General features: G+C 43.9%; 1 protein-coding gene across 3 annotated transcripts in view; it reads left to right on the forward strand.

Annotated features, from left to right (window-relative positions):
- The window catches only part of LOC114664931 (gastrula zinc finger protein XlCGF57.1-like), a 607208-nt gene that overhangs the window by 262209 nt on the left and 327902 nt on the right, over positions 1 to 17097 (forward strand). For 2 of the 3 annotated variants that reach the window (XR_007934567.1, XM_028819251.2), the window contains exon 1: positions 123 to 227. The exons of the other annotated variant lie outside the window; for it this stretch is intronic. Coding sequence is in view for 1 of the 2 variants with exons in the window: in XM_028819251.2 (XP_028675084.1) it covers positions 193 to 227 (35 nt within the window). In the remaining variant the exon portion in view is untranslated. Of the gene's footprint in view, positions 1 to 122; positions 228 to 17097 lie in introns of those variants that run through there. 3 annotated transcript variants of the gene reach the window in all.

Consider the following 17097-nt stretch of genomic DNA (forward strand, 5'->3'; position numbering starts at 1 on the left):
CGCCCTGGATGACGTCAGCCGGAGGAAACGGTACCAAGTGCGCATGCGCGACATAGACTCGGCTGGCAGCAAGAGTTAACTCTGTGACGTCAACAACTGCGACTAGAACTGCAGGCGTGCACTGTGTGTTTCTAAACTTGAACAATAAACCGGAGCCAGTGAACGAAACGGTGGGCTCTTACTTGCGATTGAATGATCTGCTTTCGCACAACATCTAGAGGCAGAAGGTAAGTGATCCGAGTTGGGGTCTGACACTTTATGGATGAGATACTTTTCATTTGCTCAGTCAGTTACGCGATGTCTAATCGAGTTCTTTTCGTTAATCTGCGGCTCCCTGCCCTTCAGGTTGTCGACTTACATTTCTCCTTCAAAGCACTCAGACACATCGCTGCCGATTCATATTCATTCCATGCCATTTATCCCCAAGAGGCCCCAGATCGATTTGCTAAGGGGTGTTAGACAGAAATAGCGCGTTGGGTTTTGTTTCTTTTTTCATTTCACATAGCAAAGCAGTAACAGCAACACAATTCAGTGAAACTGCAGCCAATGTATTTTAAAAATAATCTACTAAATGAAAAGAGAACCGCTCATCGGATAGGCATTTTTTTCCGATTTAAGATTTACAAGAAATATTCCTATTGAGTCACGAGACGTGTACGTGTTTTGAATCTTTTTGATAAGCAATATGAATATAGTATTTGTGGCAGCAGTGATGCTGTGGTCGAAGGTTCGAAACAACAGCAGACAAACACAAATTCAAACAAACAACTTCTTTTATTATTTCTTGATCTTTCTTGGTGAGCAGAGACCCGCTGCAGAATGCTGACAGTTTGTCACTGACAGCATCCACGTCACAGGAGGCCCTTTGCGGTTTTCCAAACCGGCTTTTATTTCCTTTTAAGCACGTACACATAGTTATCTCATTTTTGCACCTTTACAAGTAGCCTTTCCTTAGAAGTGGAATGAACTTCTGCTTTTGCTAACTAGGACAGGGTGCGGTCCCTAGAAAGCTGATCCACCCTTTATTTATTTCTTTTATTAATCTTATGGCTATTTTATATAATTAGGCTCTAATGCTTAATATCCTTAACTTTCCTTCATCACAATCTCAATGCATTTCATATAATTTAACACACAGAACTCTTATACTTGCAAATACAATATACATATACACTTTCTTATATATATTTTTATACACTCAAATACACACAGATAATAATCACCAAGGCGTTTTCTTTAGACTTGTTTACCCAAATATTCATTGCACTAAGGCGTAGTCCCCAAATCTTCTTCCCCTCCCTTGGACTGGGTTAAAAGCCCTCAGCCCAAGATTATTTGTTCAACTTTTATTTAATACATTGATTCAGATTTTTATTATTCCACATTCCCCCCTTTTTGAACAAAGAATAGTTCAAACCAAACAATCTTGATCGAGAGTGGTCTGAGAACATGATCTAGATTGGGAAAGAAGATTCATGTGTTCTGTGTGGAGGAAATAGGCTTTAGTCATAGAGGCAGAAAAAAGCTTTTGGATAAAATGACGAATTAATGGAATAAGACAACAGCAAACCAAAAGAATAATAGCTAAAGCAACTAAAAGGGAAACAAAAATGGATTTGAACCATTGGCCCCAAGAGCCAAATGTGGATATAAACCACTCATCAAGAGGGGTATCAATGCCTGAGTTTTCAGCCAATTCCAGGGAGAGAGCAGTCAGACCAGCGAGGGCACGGGTGATGGAGCCATCAGGGGCAGTGTTATTTGGAATGTACGTGCAGCAAGCATCTCCAAACATAGCACACACACCACCTTTTTCGGCTAGAAGCATATCTAGTGCTAAGCGATTTTGCCAGGTCATAAGAGAGGTTTTATCTAATTGCTCATGTATTCCTTCAACAGCTTCTTTAGTAAAATTTAGAAAACGCTGTTGGTTGTAATACAAATAATTTATCCAATCCACATTTTTATTTATGGTGATTATGGGAAAAAGAGATTCAAAACCAGCAGCTACTTGATCTCTGGCTTTGAATTTGTTAGGAACACCTCTAGGCACACCTATTGAGTCAATATACACACCTGGACCATGTAATGAGAAATTTGCAAATGATGTTAAGGATCTGCGAACACGATGGGGATGGGGAGAGGATGGAAGTTGTTGGCCATTTAAAGGAAGGAGACGAAAGGGCATGACCAATTGTATAGGGGTACAGGTACCAGTCCATTCAGGTGGGAGGATGTCCAGTAATTTAGATCTTCGGCACATCCACCAAACATCAGCACGGGCGGTGACGTGGGAGATAAACCAACTAATGGAAATGTTATTGGGAAGAGGGATGGAGGCATCAATAGAGACATCATAAGTGAGGGAGCACCAAAGAGGAGGAGGGGAGTCAAGAGCAACGGCATTTTTATCACGAGAGGATCGAGTGAAACAGATGTAATTGCCAATATAGGGGCGGAACATAGGGGGAGTCATGGGTTGAATTGGGGGAAAAAGGGTATTTAAAGTATTACATTTGGGATCTGTTGGAGGAAGAGCAGTAGTAAATAGGTAAAGCAAACAGGGAAAGCCAGTGGGGTCCGAGAGGTCAGTTAAGGGAAATGGGGTAGTGGCAAGGTGAGGCCGTGCAGTGGCACATGCATAACAGTCAGATTGATTTACCTGTCGTGCAGAATAGAGGACCCACTGCAGCCATCGGTTTTGGTCACCGTATCCGGTTTCTATGGAGAATGTGGAGGAAAGGGTGGTGATATTTAGATAAGTAATTGGTTCCTGGGGTATTTGAATAGGAGGGGTAGGGGAAACAATGGGAGGGGTATGGGGTAGAGCGAGAGAGGGAGTTTTGGAAGTTGTAGGGGGAGGGGGTTTGGTTACCTGAATCTTAAACTGCCCGAGGGGATCGGTGCCTGAGACGTGAGCTCCTAACACGTATGTACCTGAATCATGAAAAGAAGGATTTTTCAGCGTTATTATAAGTGGATTGCAATCATTTTCTGAGCATTTGTCATTATTATGGCCCTTAATTATAGAAAAACAAGCCTTAAGTCCATAATGTAGGGACTGCCACGGTTCGTGACCCCAATCATGGGTTCCAGTATTAGCAAATACCAATGTCCACAGGTTACACCAGTCATCAGAGACGTCCACATATCCCCCTCCCAAGTAGCTACCTCTCATTGAATGGCCAACTCCTCTAATCATGGAGGTTGTCACGCAAACATATTTGTCAGACCAGACCCATTGGACTTGACGTCCAGAGCCACAATCAACGATGGAGCAAAAATCAACCTGGATTGAGGTGGTGATTCCAAGGGGAAAAGTCAAGGTAACCAGGGTAGATGTTAACGGGAAGGTGAGATGAATCAGTAATAGAGTCAAGAGTGCCATTTCTTGCAATGTGAGGCGTGTATCCAGGCAGGCAGTCCTTCGACCTTAACTGCATGTGGTGTAGATAGCAGCACTTGGAATGGTCCCCTCCAACGAGGCTGATGCCAGTGCTTCCTTCGAGTATCTCTAACCAGGATCCAGGTTCCCAGAGGAATCAGGGAGTCCTTTGATGGAGGACTGGTTCTCCAGGCCTGATTAACCTGCTCGTGGACTTCCTTCAGGGAGGCTCGGAGACCTGTAAGACTGGAGAGAAGATCATTGTCCACAGTATGCAGATTGACATTACCAATGACCATGCCAACAGGCATGGGCCGTCCGGTCAGAATTTCGAATGGCGACAGCCCTAATTGTCGGTGTGTCCTCCCTCTTAATCCCATCAAGGCCAGGGGTAAAGCATCTGGCCAGGTTAAATTTGTCTGCTCACAGATTTTTGCCAATTTAGATTTTAGGGTGCCGTTGCACCTCTCTACAATACCTCCACTTTGGGGATGGTACTTGCAGTAATGATGTACATTTATCTGGAGCCAAGTGGTCAATTCATTTATTACAGAGTTCACAAAATGACTACCATTATCAGTCTGCAATTTTTGTGGTATTCCCCATCTTGGAATGATTTCTTTTATTAAGGCTTTTGCCACAGTTTTGGCATCTGCATGTTTGGAAGGGAAAGCTTCCACCCATCGGGAGAACACATCAACAATTGCCAAACAGTATCGGTACCCTTTTGATGGTGTCAGTTCAATGAAGTCCATTTGGAGATGTTCGAATGGACCCATTGGGTTAGGTGTGACGGCGGGACTTACCTGGGTACCCTTTCCTACATTAAATTTTTGACATAATGCACAGCGTCTGCAGAATTGCTCTGCATATGTAGAGAAGCCTACAGCTTCCCAATGTCTCTCGACATCTTGAACCATTGCATCCTTTCCAGCGTGGTCCAGGCCATGTGCGACTTTTGCCATACCTGGAAAAGAAGCCTTTGGGAGGAAAGGTTTGTTATTTTGCTTATGGGTCCAGACCCCATTAGAGAGGGATCCTTCTTTGAACCATTTTCTCTTTTCTCTGTCCGTGGCTGCGCTCTGTAAAGAGATAATTTGATTATCAGGGTCTTTGTCATCTTTCTGTAAAAATAAAGAGATTGGTGTGTTATTATAAGCAGCCTGTTTAGCAAAGTGATCAGCTAATTCGTTTCCTTTGCTGACAGGGTCCTGTTTCCCAGTATGGGCCTGGCATTTCACTATTGACAGTTTTGATGGTTTGGTTATGGCTTCTAAGAGGGATTCTACTAATTTTTGGTGTTGGATAGGTTTGCCAGTACTGGTCTTAAATCCCCTTAATTTCCATAATGCTCAATGATCATGGCAGACTCCAAAGGCATACCTGGAATCAGTATAGATTGTTATGACTTTTCCTTCTGACAACTGACAAGCTCGGGTAAGAGCTATTAATTCAGCTGCTTGTGCACTAAAACTTGAAGAAATTCGGTTTGCTTCCAGCAGGTGGTCACCTTTGACCACTGCATAGCTGGTTGAGGGTGTTCCATTTTCCAATCGTAAGGAACATCCATCCACAAAAATTATCTCCCCAATTTCTAAGGGTGTTTCCTGCAGGTCTGGTCTGGGTTTTAAGACTTTAGTTATTTCGTCATGACAGTTGTGGGGCTCCCCCTCTTCTTCAGTTGGAAGAAGAGTAGCTGGATTTAAGGTGGTGCACCTTTCAATTGTGACATTTGACAGGGTACAGAGTACATTTTGATAGTGTATTGCCCTAGCAGTAGTGAGATGTGAGGTTTTAGCCTGTACTAAAATGGAGTGTACGGCGTGAGGCACCTTTACTGTTAGGGGGCTCATGAGCACTATATCTGTACTGGCTAGCACAGCTTCTGTTGTGGCTGCTACTGCTCTGAGACAAGTTGGAAATCCTGTAGCCACTGGATCCAATTTTTTCGAAAAATAGGCTATTGGCCTTTGTTTGTCCCCGTGCAATTGTGTTAGAACTGCATTCATGTATCCCCCCTTTTCGTCCACGAACAAAGTGAATGGACGAGAATAGTCAGGGAGACCCAAAGCTGGGGCAGAAATCAGTGCGCTCTTTAAATCACTAAGAGCCTTATCAGCCTGCTCATTCCACTGTATGCGACCAGAAAGAGGAAGGTCAGCAGTGTTAGCTAGATTTTGTAAAGGCTGTGCTCTTTCAGAGAAATTTAAAATCCATTGTCAACAATAACCTAAAATGCCCAATACAGACATAACCTGTTGTTTTGTGACCGGTCTGGGCAAGTTTTGGATGGTGGTTATGCGGTCTTTTGACAGAGCTCTGGTACCACACGTGATGTCATGACCCAAGTACTTGACAGTGGTCTGAACTAACTGCAGTTTGGCCTTAGAGACCTTGTGCCCATTTTCAGCAAGATACTTGAGCAGTGATTCTGTATCTTGTGTGCATGCTTTCTCTGTTTCGCTACAGAGTAATAAATCGTCGACGTACTGTATCAATGCACTTTCCCTGTCAGGCCAGAAGCCTTCCAGGTTCTGAGCAAGCGCTTGGCCATATACACAAGGAGCCTCTGTATAACCTTGTGGCATAACGGTCCATGTCCAACGGCGGTTTTGAAAAGTAAAAGCAAACCAAAACTGAGAATCAGGATGTACAGGAATAGAAAAGAAAGCATTTGCTAAGTCAATTACTGAGAAATAACGAGCTGTCGCAGGAATTGTAGAAAGTATAGTGGAAGGATTAGGGACAATCGGTGCCCTAGGAAAAATAGCAGAATTAACTTGTCTGAGATCTTGGACAAAGCGCCAAGAGCCATCAGCTTTCTTTACTGGTAGAATAGGAGAGTTTACAGGAGAATATTTGATAGGAATTATAGCCCCCTTTTCAACAAGCTCTTTATGCACAGCTGCAATTCCCAGTTCGGCCTCGGGAGAAAGAGGATATTGCGCACAGCGAGGACGGAAGGATGATTTTGGAAAAACAACCAGAGGTTCACAATTTATGATCCTGCCAAAATCGTTTTTTCCCTGAGACCATAGGGTGTCAGGAATTGAAGAAAGCCATGGGAAAAAATCAGTTTGTAGAGAGCATAGAGAAACAGATGGTTGACAGAGGGAACGAACGACCGGCAGGTCAATTTGGATTAACACTTTTGTTATCAGATGGTCTGGAGTATCAAAAATGCCTGGAGCGACGTATAGCCAATCAGTCCTATTTAGACATTGCTCGACCCATTCCCCAAGTTCGACCCATCGAACGGTGTTAGATTTGGCCAAAGACATATGGGGGACTGAACCCCCTAAATAGAAAATGCTTTGTGAATATGTGAGGTGTACTGAAGCAGCAGCTTTAGTAGATGAAATAAAAATGCAAGGAATATGAAGGGTCTCGGGGCAAATACCTGAAGAGAGAAAAGATTCTAACCAAGGTGTGTCTACTTCAGTGGGGAAATATTGGGCAGTACAGTGTAGGGTGTCGGGGACCTGTAAGTGGGGATAAAGGCATGAGGGAAAAGAGTGCAGGGCTTTAAGGAGAAGAGTGTGTGGGGAGATGTCTGGGGTCCAGGCTGCAAAAGAGGGTTTGGGGTGTGGGGAGATTTGGCACAGGAGCTTAGGAGTGGAGCAGTAAAATCCTTGTTCTGTCAGTGAGATTGAGACTGACAGTTTAGTCATGAGGTCTCTTCCTAGTAGATTGACAGGGCACAGATGATTTAACAGGAAGCGATGAGTTAATGAAGAGCTGTCCATGCTGAGTTGCACTTTCAGAGGTTTTGAAACTAGTAAAGTGTGTGGCTGTCCTGAAGCAGTGAGAATTCTTACAGTGTCCTTCGAGGCAGGGACCTCCAGCAGTGACAAAGTGGAGCATGTGGCCCCCGTGTCCACAAGAAAGACAGTTTCCTTGCCATTTACTATCAAAGTCAGTAAAGGATCTGTGTCAGCATGACGGGTAAGCAGAGGAAACTGAAAGGAATGGCTGGGGGTTCCTGTCATTTCCTAGGACCACGGAATGTCATTAGGCTCAGGGGGAGGAGGTGGTGGTGGGGGGCGCTTGCTTGGGCAGTCCCGTCTGAAGTGTCCAAATTCACCGCAGCCGTAACAAGCATATGACGCTGGTGTTTGCTCCAAAGGGTTGGGCATCTGAGTGAAGGGATTGTCAGGGTTGGAAGACGGGAACCCCCGTCCCCTTCCACGCCCTCGTCCTCTGGAAAAGTTGCCACGTCCACGGCCTTGGAACCCTCTGCCCCTGCTCGTTCCCCCTGTGTAATATTGTAGTTGTGCTGCAAGAAGCTTAGTTTGTGTATCAGATTCTTTTAGCCTTGTCTGTTTCTCAGCATGCTCTGCATGACGTTTCACTTCCTCAAAAGCAGCACTTTCCCAGCCTATGCAGGACGTGCGGACTTTGCTTTGAATGTCATTTCTCAGTCCCGAAACAAAAGGGGGAACGGCAGCGCGAGTCCGATCATCAACATTTTCTAAGCCTGAATGATTAGCCATAAGGTCTTGTATTCGGTGTGCCCACTCATCGACTGTCTCGTCTCTCTTTTGCTTGGCAGCTGAGATAAGGGACCAGTCTGTGCCTTTCTTATATTTCTCTGCAATAGTTTGTTTCAGCGCTTCCCATTGGGATACAAATTGGATTTCTTGGCCCCCACCACGGTTAAGGCTTTGATCCCAAGCCCAAGGCTGTCCATCCCTCAACCCCCGACTCACAGTTGTCCATGTGGTACCTAGTTTTCGTCGCAGCACTTGTGTCCACTCTGCAGCATTGGGTTTGTACATATCATCTAGCTGTTGGAGGTAGTCCACAAATTTTAACCCTCCAACCCCCTTAGGGTCGGGCAGTTCGGACACCATATCTTTTAATTCTTGAATGTTCCAATTACGATGAATCATCACAGTAGTGGGGTTATTGGGCCCTGCAGCCTGGGTGTGGTCATGACGGGGATTAGGGACCTCAATTAGGGGGCATGAGAATGTCAGGCCGGGAGGTTTTTGGGGTTTTGGGGAGATGAAGGTGAATCCAGAGGCCAGGGCTGGTCGAGAAGTCTGGCTTCTAGTTCGTTGGGAGATTGGGGATTGATCCGAACACTGATGTCCGGACCCGGAGTCTGGATCACCATCATCAGGATTTAAGTGAGAGGATGAGTCATAATGATATTGTTCATCAAAGAACCCTGCTCCGGATGGTTCATCAGCTACCTGGGGTGCTTGGGGTGCAGTGGGGGCAGGAAGTGAAGGGGTAGGTGGGGTGAATAAATTACGGGGTATAGGGGGTCCTTCTTTTCTGTTTTCTTTCTTTTGTGCTCGGGATTGGGCTCTGCTTCTATATTAGTCTTTTGTAAAGCTAACAACATTTCTTCCTTCTCTTTCCGGGTCTTAATTTCAGCAGTGAGCAATTCATTACGCTTTTGGGCTGCCTCTAAGGTTTTATCCTTTATCACTAGTTCCCACCTATCAAACATATCCATCCGGTAAGGACCCTTATTACAACATCCTTAAGTGTTTCTACATAAAATTTTTCTTATTTCTTGTATTTCTGAAATATCCCCAGTTCCCTCAACTGGCCATCTACCACCGCTTTGTTTATTCCATGTTTTTACATGCTTTCTTAAAATCTAACCCAGTTTTCTTTTCTATCAGTTTCCTGGGTGAACCTCCTTTCGGACCCGAGTGAGAACTAGAGCCCGATGCATTTTCCAAAAATAGTCCTTCCAACAGAGACTTTTGATTTCCTGAGGAAACCTTCTTGACCGGTTTACTATTTTGCTTTCTCATAACTAAATAGCACTGGACATCAGAAGAACAGATCAACCCTCGCGACGTTCCGTCTCCAGTCCCTTCCGCTCCCGGATCAGCACTCTTGTGGTTTCGTGGCTTTAGCGGACTGACAGTCTGTTCAGCACGGAGTCCGGGCCTTTCGACAGGTTAATGCCGATCCCTTTATCAAGTGCCTCCTAGCTGGTAACCGCTCTTGGTGTCCACCACAGATCAACCCGTAGGAGCAGGAATATGACCAGACATTGGAGACAGAAACTCGCCCTCCCACACAGTGTTTTTCCCAGATACTCAATATATATTCTACTCGTCTCACTCCCTTTCCTCTATATCTAGGAGTTTGCCACTCACCCTTTTCTATTCCACTTCACAGGGAGTAACTTACTAACGTTCTCAGCACCTTACACTGTCCCCGAGGGACCCAAGTATTATTCTCTGCTTTCCAGTTTGCTATCTGTTAAGTGATACAGTATTTCATTGGTCAATTTTCTTTTCCATAAACCCGGTCAAATCCCTGAGCTAGGTCATTCACTCAATCGGATTCCCTCGGTCTACTCACCAAGAAGTTATTGTCCTGCTAGGGAAATCCCAGTTGGTTCGACCTTCGCATTCGATCGGAGGAGGCCAGAGACCCCCCACACAGGATGCGCCCGAGGCAGGCCAGTCCTAACTTTTTCCGGAGCTGGTCCTTCCCGATTCAGCTGTTAATCGGTCCTCTTACCGGTCCTCTTGGACGATCCAGCCCGAGGAGTCAGCTGTCCGTCTCCGATCCGGGTCACGGCACCAGAAAACTGTGGTCGAAGGTTCGAAACAACAGCAGACAAACACAAATTCAAACAAACAACTTCTTTTATTATTTCTTGATCTTTCTTGGTGAGCAGAGACCCGCTGCAGAATGCTGACAGTTTGTCACTGACAGCATCCACGTCACAGGAGGCCCTTTGCGGTTTTCCAAACCGGCTTTTATTTCCTTTTAAGCACGTACACATAGTTATCTCATTTTTGCACCTTTACAAGTAGCCTTTCCTTAGAAGTGGAATGAACTTCTGCTTTTGCTAACTAGGACAGGGTGCGGTCCCTAGAAAGCTGATCCACCCTTTATTTATTTCTTTTATTAATCTTATGGCTATTTTATATAATTAGGCTCTAATACTTAATATCCTTAACTTTCCTTCATCACAATCTCAATGCATTTCATATAATTTAACACACAGAACTCTTATACTTGCAAATACAATATACATATACACTTTCTTATATATATTTTTATACACTCAAATACACACAGATAATAATCACCAAGGCGTTTTCTTTAGACTTGTTTACCCAAATATTCATTGCACTAAGGCGTAGTCCCCAAATCTTCTTCCCCTCCCTTGGACTGGGTTAAAAGCCCTCAGCCCAAGATTATTTGTTCAACTTTTATTTAATACATTGATTCAGATTTTTATTATTCCACAATGCACAGGATACTTTTTAAATTATTTTTATTATTATTAAATTCTTTACACATTCAATGAGCCAAATTAAGCCAAATATTCCAATCGGGATTAATATAGACCAATCTATGAGAATATGACTTAATGTTGATACAAAGTGTGTGTAAAATAAAACATTGGATACTAATAGTTTTTAAAATGTAGTTTAAATTAATAGAGGTTGAAAGCCCTTAACACAACTAATTGATTTCCCTAACTGTTTGTTTCAGTGGCATCACAGACTTGTTAATGTAGTTGAATTATTTAATCCATCAGTGTTTTAAAGTACATAAATTGTTATCCTTGTGGGAAAGCCTAATTTTATAAGTATTACATTTATTTAATATTATAACTAATTGTATAGTACAGTGGTGGCCAACTCCGATCTTTGACAGCCTCCATTCTACCTGGCTTCAGGTTTTTGTTCTAACTGTATTCTTAATTCTTTGGTGGTTGCTGAGGCAAAAACTCGGGCTTGGGAGGAGTTCGGGGAGGCCATGGAGAACGACTTTCGGACGGCTTCGAGGAGATTCTGGTCCACCATCCGGCGTCTCAGGAAGGGGAAGCAGTGCAGTGTCAACACTGTATATGGTGGGAATGGTGCACTGCTGACCTCAACTCGGGATGTTATGGGTCGGTGGGGGGAGTACTTCGAAGACCTCCTCAATCCCATTAACATGCCTTCCAATGAGGAAGCAGAGCCTGGGAACTCAGAGGTGGGCTCCCCCATCTCTGGGACTGAGGTCACCGAGGTGGTCAAAAAACTCCTTGGTGGCAGGGCCCCGGGGGTGGATGAGATACGCCTGGAGTTCCTCAAGGCTCTGGATGTTGTAGGACTGTCTTGGTTGACACGCCTCTGCAACATCGCATGGACATCAGGGACAGTGCCTCTGGATTGGCAGACCGGGGTGGTGGTCCCCCTCTTTAAGAAAGGGGATCGGAGGGTGTGTTCCAACTACAGAGGGATCACACTCTTCAGCCTCCCTGGAAAAGTCTATTCAGGGGTCCTGGAGAGGAGGGTCCGTTGGATAGGCGAGCCTCGGATTCAGGAGGAACAGTGTGGTTTTCGTCCTGGTCGCGGAACAGTGGACCAGCTCTACACCCTTAGCAGGGTCCTGGAGGGTGCATGGGAGTTTGCCCAACCAGTCTACATGTGTTTTGTGGACTTGGAAAAGGCATTCGACCGTGTCCCTCGGGGAATCCTGTGGGGAGTACTCCGAGAGTATGGGGTACCGGCCCCCTTGATAAGGGCTATTCGGTCCCTGTACGATTGGTGCCAGAGCCTGGTCCGCATTGCCGGCAGTAAGTCGAACCCGTTTCCAGTGAGAGTTGGACTCCGCCAGGGCTGCCCTTTGTCACCGATTCTGTTCATAATTTTTATGGACAGAATTTCTAGGCGCAGCCAGGGCGTTGAGGGGGTCCGGTTTGGTGGGCTCAGGATTGGGTCACTGCTTTTTGCAGATGATGTTGTCCTGTTTGCTTCATCAGGCCGTGATCTTCAGCTCTCTCTGGATCGGTTCGCAGCCGAGTGTGAAGCGGCTGGGATGAGAATCAGCACCTCCAAATCCGAGACCATGGTCCTCAGCCGGAAAAGGGTGGAGTGCCCTCTCAGGGTTGGTAGCGAGATCCTGCCCCAAGTGGAGGAGTTCAAGTATCTCGGGGTCTTGTTCACGAGTGAGGGAAGAATGGAGCATGAGATCGACAGGCGGATCGGTGCGGCATCCGCAGTAATGCGGGCGCTGCATCGGTCTGTCGTGGTGAAAAAGGAGCTGAGCCGCAAGGCAAAGCTCAATTTACCAGTCGATCTATGTTCCTACCCTCACCTATGGTCATGAGCTATGGGTAGTGACCGAAAGAACGAGATCGCGAATACAAGCGGCTGAAATGAGTTTCCTCCGCATGGTGTCTGGGTTTTCCCTTAAAGATAGGGTGAGAAGCTCAGTCATCCGGGAGGGGCTCAGAGTAGAGCCGCTGCTCCTCTGCATCGAGAGGAGTCAGATGAGGTGGCTCGGGCATCTGATCAGGATGCCTCCTGGACACCTCCCTGGTGAGGTGTTCCGGGCACGTCTAACCGGGAGGAGGCCCCGGGGAAGACCCAGGACATGTTGGAGGGACTATGTCTCTCAACTGGCCTGGGAACGCCTTGGGATTCTCCCGGAAGAGCTAGAAGAAGTGGCCGGGGAGAGGGAAGTCTGGGCATCTCTGCTCAAGCTGCTGCCCCCGCGACCCGACCTCGGATAAGCGGGAGACAATGGATGGATGGATGTATTCTTAATGAGTGATTAGTTTTTGCTATTAATAATTTAATTTATTTGCCATTTACTACTCGGACACTTTAAATCAGGGCTGAGCAATGTTGGTCCTGTAGGGCTGCAGTGTCTTCAGGTTTTTGTTCTGATCCTATTGCTTAATGAGAAATCATTCAATGCTGATGAAGCACTTATTGATCAAGTGACATTTTCTGTTTCATTTTAGTGGTCTCGCTTGTTAAGATTCTGAACCCTCAATTGCTTATTTTAGTCTTTAACAGCTAGATTAATTGTTTTAACTGCTCCTTATTAGCAATAAGATGGAAGTGACAAAGGAACCAGCAGTTCTACATCTAGCTTGTCTCCATTTCTACCCATGTGTATTCATCATTTACTATTTGGTTTAAGTACTCGGAAAGAAACTGAAGAGAAAGTGAACCACTGTAAGTTACTCATGCATTTGGGGCTTCAAATCACTTAGAATGATGCATGTGTGATTAGAGAGGAGAAAGAAAATCTATGATTTAAGAATGAACTGACATGGTAGAGTTAAAACACTAACAAGCCGTGAAATTTAATAAGATCTGTTATTGATGAGGATTGGCTTCTAATTAAGCAAGTGGGTTGGAACAAAAATCTACAGCCGCTGTGGCCCCACAGGATCAGAGCTGGCCACCCCGGTGTAGTGCGTACCTAAGGTAACTGATGTATTATCAGAATGTTGTCACAATAAGAGACTCCATACATCGCAAGAAGGTTTGGGGCAGCCACCCATATATTGTAGTCCAGGCTGCCAAAGTTATGAAAATAACACAGGGTAGTTTACACTACTGAGTAAGGGTGTGCGATATTGGAAAAAAAAATATCTCGATGTTTTCTGGGACTTTGACGATAACGATAATTCCAAGATAATGTAATGTATTATTTGAAATTATATTGAATTATATTTTTTGTCATTTATAGCTTATCAGGTCTTTTTGTATTTTTAAACGTCATAATAAATAAGATCAATTTAACCTAAACTGCATTTTATAGAGGAACCCCAAATTACCCACCAATCGCAATATGAAGCCTATGCCCAAAACAAGGTAGCCTCTTCCAGTTATTAATCTGTAGTGCACTGATAATGTTAGCCCCACTGTCTGTTGTCATGCAAACCATGCGGTCTTCTCGCAGTGACCATGATGCCAGCGCATCTTTCAGACCTTGCGCAATGATGTCGCTAGTGTGATCTTGTGGGAAGTAGGATGTTTGCAAACAGAAGCTTTGCAGTTGCCAGTTTTCGTCAATGAAATGCACCATCAGGGAGAGGTATGGCTCGGATGTTCGGCTTGACCATAAATCCGTTGTTGTGGCAAAATGTGAAACCTTTTGTAGTTTATGCGTCAGAGTTTGGCGACATGAATCATACAACTTAGGCAGAGCTGTTTGACCAAAATATTTTCGGCCAGGCAGTGTGTACCTTGGGTCGAAAGTATTCAAAAGTTGTTTAAAACCATCTCTTTCAACCACTTGAATTGGCACCATATCTTTTGCAATGTAATTGGTGACGGCGTTTGTTATGTCATGCCATCTGTTGCTTTTCTTGTCATAAGGCACTTTTTTGCAGAATGAGTCCGCTAAAGTTTGCTGAGTGTGTTTTTGTGCTTGTACCTTGGTTACTTTAGACTTGTGCTGGACAGTTGACTCCTTAAGCTTTTCGTATTCTTCATATTCTGTGCGGTGGTTAGTTTGCAAATGGTGAAACAAGTTAGTTGTCGAGCTGTGTTTAACGGCAACCGATTTACCGCATAGTTTTCAGATTGCTATCTTTTGAGCATCATCAGTCTTTTCAAAGCCAAACCACTGCCATGCGAGTGAGAATGAACCACATCTGGCAATTAACTCTGACGACGTAGATGGCGAGGCTGTTTTATCATCTGCCGCTGTTTGCTCACTCATTTTGAGGCAGCGAGCGATGCTAACTTGCGGCTAGCTGGACGTGCACGCCAACGCAGCTCACTTTGCACACGTGTAGTGGTCTATACTGTTGCATTAGTGAATTAACTCTGTGTTTCTTTTTTTTTTTGCAAAGCAAGTTACATACTTGATAATTTGATCTCGCACATCGTTAAAACAGCAATTAAGATATAATCGTAAATGATGTATATCGCACATGCCTACTACCGAGTCCAAGATGGAACTGATCACCAGCGGAAAGGGAGCGGCTTTTATGGAGAGTTGACAGGAAGTGATGTCACCCTCGGGACTGGAAGTGATGTCGTCCTCGGGCCCAGGACCGGAAGTATCTTCTTCTGGGCTTCGGCACATTGTGGGATTTCCCAGAAACGGTCTGTAGGGAACTGAAAAAGAGAGTCAGTGCACCCCTCTGCCCCCTGGTCGGACAACTTATGATTAAATAAGCCCTTCAGCTGCCTCCCACCTGCATGTGTGTGACAATGTACTCCGAGTACATACCAACTCTGAGGGTTTGCTCTAGTAGTTCTTATAGATCCTGTAGCACTTTTACAGAACACAGAATCATTGCTTACATTGAATAACTCTCTCATTTTACTCACTGGATTTTAAACAGCAATTCTCTAATTTCATTCTTGATTAAAAATAATACATTTATAAGAATAAGTTGAAGGTGGAGCAGCATTGTTTCCTTTGCCGAGTTGACAATTGAAATATTGGTGGAGGATGAGTTTAATGAGAGAATAAGCACCTTATAAAATTATTATACTTCATCTGCTTTATACTAGCTCAATTAATAAATGATAAGCTATGTAATGAAAAGAATTACAATGATTTGATTGCCTTTAATTAAAAAGAAAAAAAAATCTGGGATATAATTTTATGTTGTCTTTATTATTGAACAGAGATTTCCAGATTTTTAACAGAACTCCTCAAAACCTCTAGTCAGCTTTAATCAGGAACTTTCTAAATTTGCAGGTTCAAAACAGCAGAAACTGTATCCCACCAACTTTACTAAAATGAAGTGAGGTATAGAATTTCATTCACTGGAAGGATTTTTAAGAAAAAAAATGATCTTGCTTACTTTAATTTCTTGGTAGAGAGGGGCAAGTCAAGGACAATAATTGTTGTATATGAGATTCTGTCTTAAGCACAACCTTTATAACTTTGAAGCATATCTCTCTCTCTCTCTCTCTCTCTCTGTGTGCGTGTATCTATATATATATTTATTATATATATATATATATATATATATATATATATATATACATATACATACACACACACACACACACACACACTAGGGGGCTTGCCCCCTGCTCACTTCTCTCAACAACCCCCGTAGCCTGTGTTATGTGCCAGCCACTCCGTGTCTCTGTCCCTCGCATTGTTAAGAGGGAGGCTGAACGTTGCCCAAGGACATGCAGTTGCTCTTCTGAAGCCCCCTCTTAAACAGTGATTCAATGGGAAACAAGTACAGTTTTTTTTTATTTTACCTCCTCTTTGCTTGATCAGCTGCTGGCTTGCTGTTGCTGCCATGCCGCATGATCTGCATCTTGCGTGGCACTTCAAACATTTAAAAGCCTGTACTGCAGCTGTCTTTGTCATATACTCTTTGTCTCTTATTTCCAGCCCCGGGCGTGGTTAAATCTCTTGGCACAAATTCTCATCTCTCAGTACGTGAGTTCTTGATATTTTTTAGTTTATAATTTAAAAACGGAATAAGAATCTGAAAATCTAAACAACATCACATTAAAGTTTGATATATTCTGAAAAGAATGATACCAAACATATATATGTAGGTTTTAAAATAAGGCCAATTTAAAGTGTGACAAAAAACGTGACATTAAGCATCACATAAAATCGTTGCACAAAATCGTTGCACTTTAAGGCTTAGGATTTTGTATATACAGTGGTGTGAAAAACTATTTGCCCCCTTCCTGATTTCTTATTCTTTTGCATGTTTGTCACACAAAATGTTACTGATCATCAAACACATTTAACCATTAGTCAAATATAACACAAGTAAACACAAAATGCAGTTTTTAAATGATGGTTTTTATTATTTAAGGAGAAAAAAAATCCAAACCTACATGGCCCTGTGTGAAAAAGTAATTGCCCCCTTGTTAAAAAATAACCTAACTGTGGTGTATCACACCTGAGTTCAATTTCCGTAGCCACCCCCAGGCCTGATTACTGCCACACCTGTTTCAATCAAGAAATCACTTAAATAGGAGCTGCCTGACACAGAGAAG

The sequence above is a fragment of the Erpetoichthys calabaricus genome, chromosome 1, assembly GCF_900747795.2.
Source record: "Erpetoichthys calabaricus chromosome 1, fErpCal1.3, whole genome shotgun sequence".
NCBI lineage: Eukaryota > Metazoa > Chordata > Cladistia > Polypteriformes > Polypteridae > Erpetoichthys > Erpetoichthys calabaricus.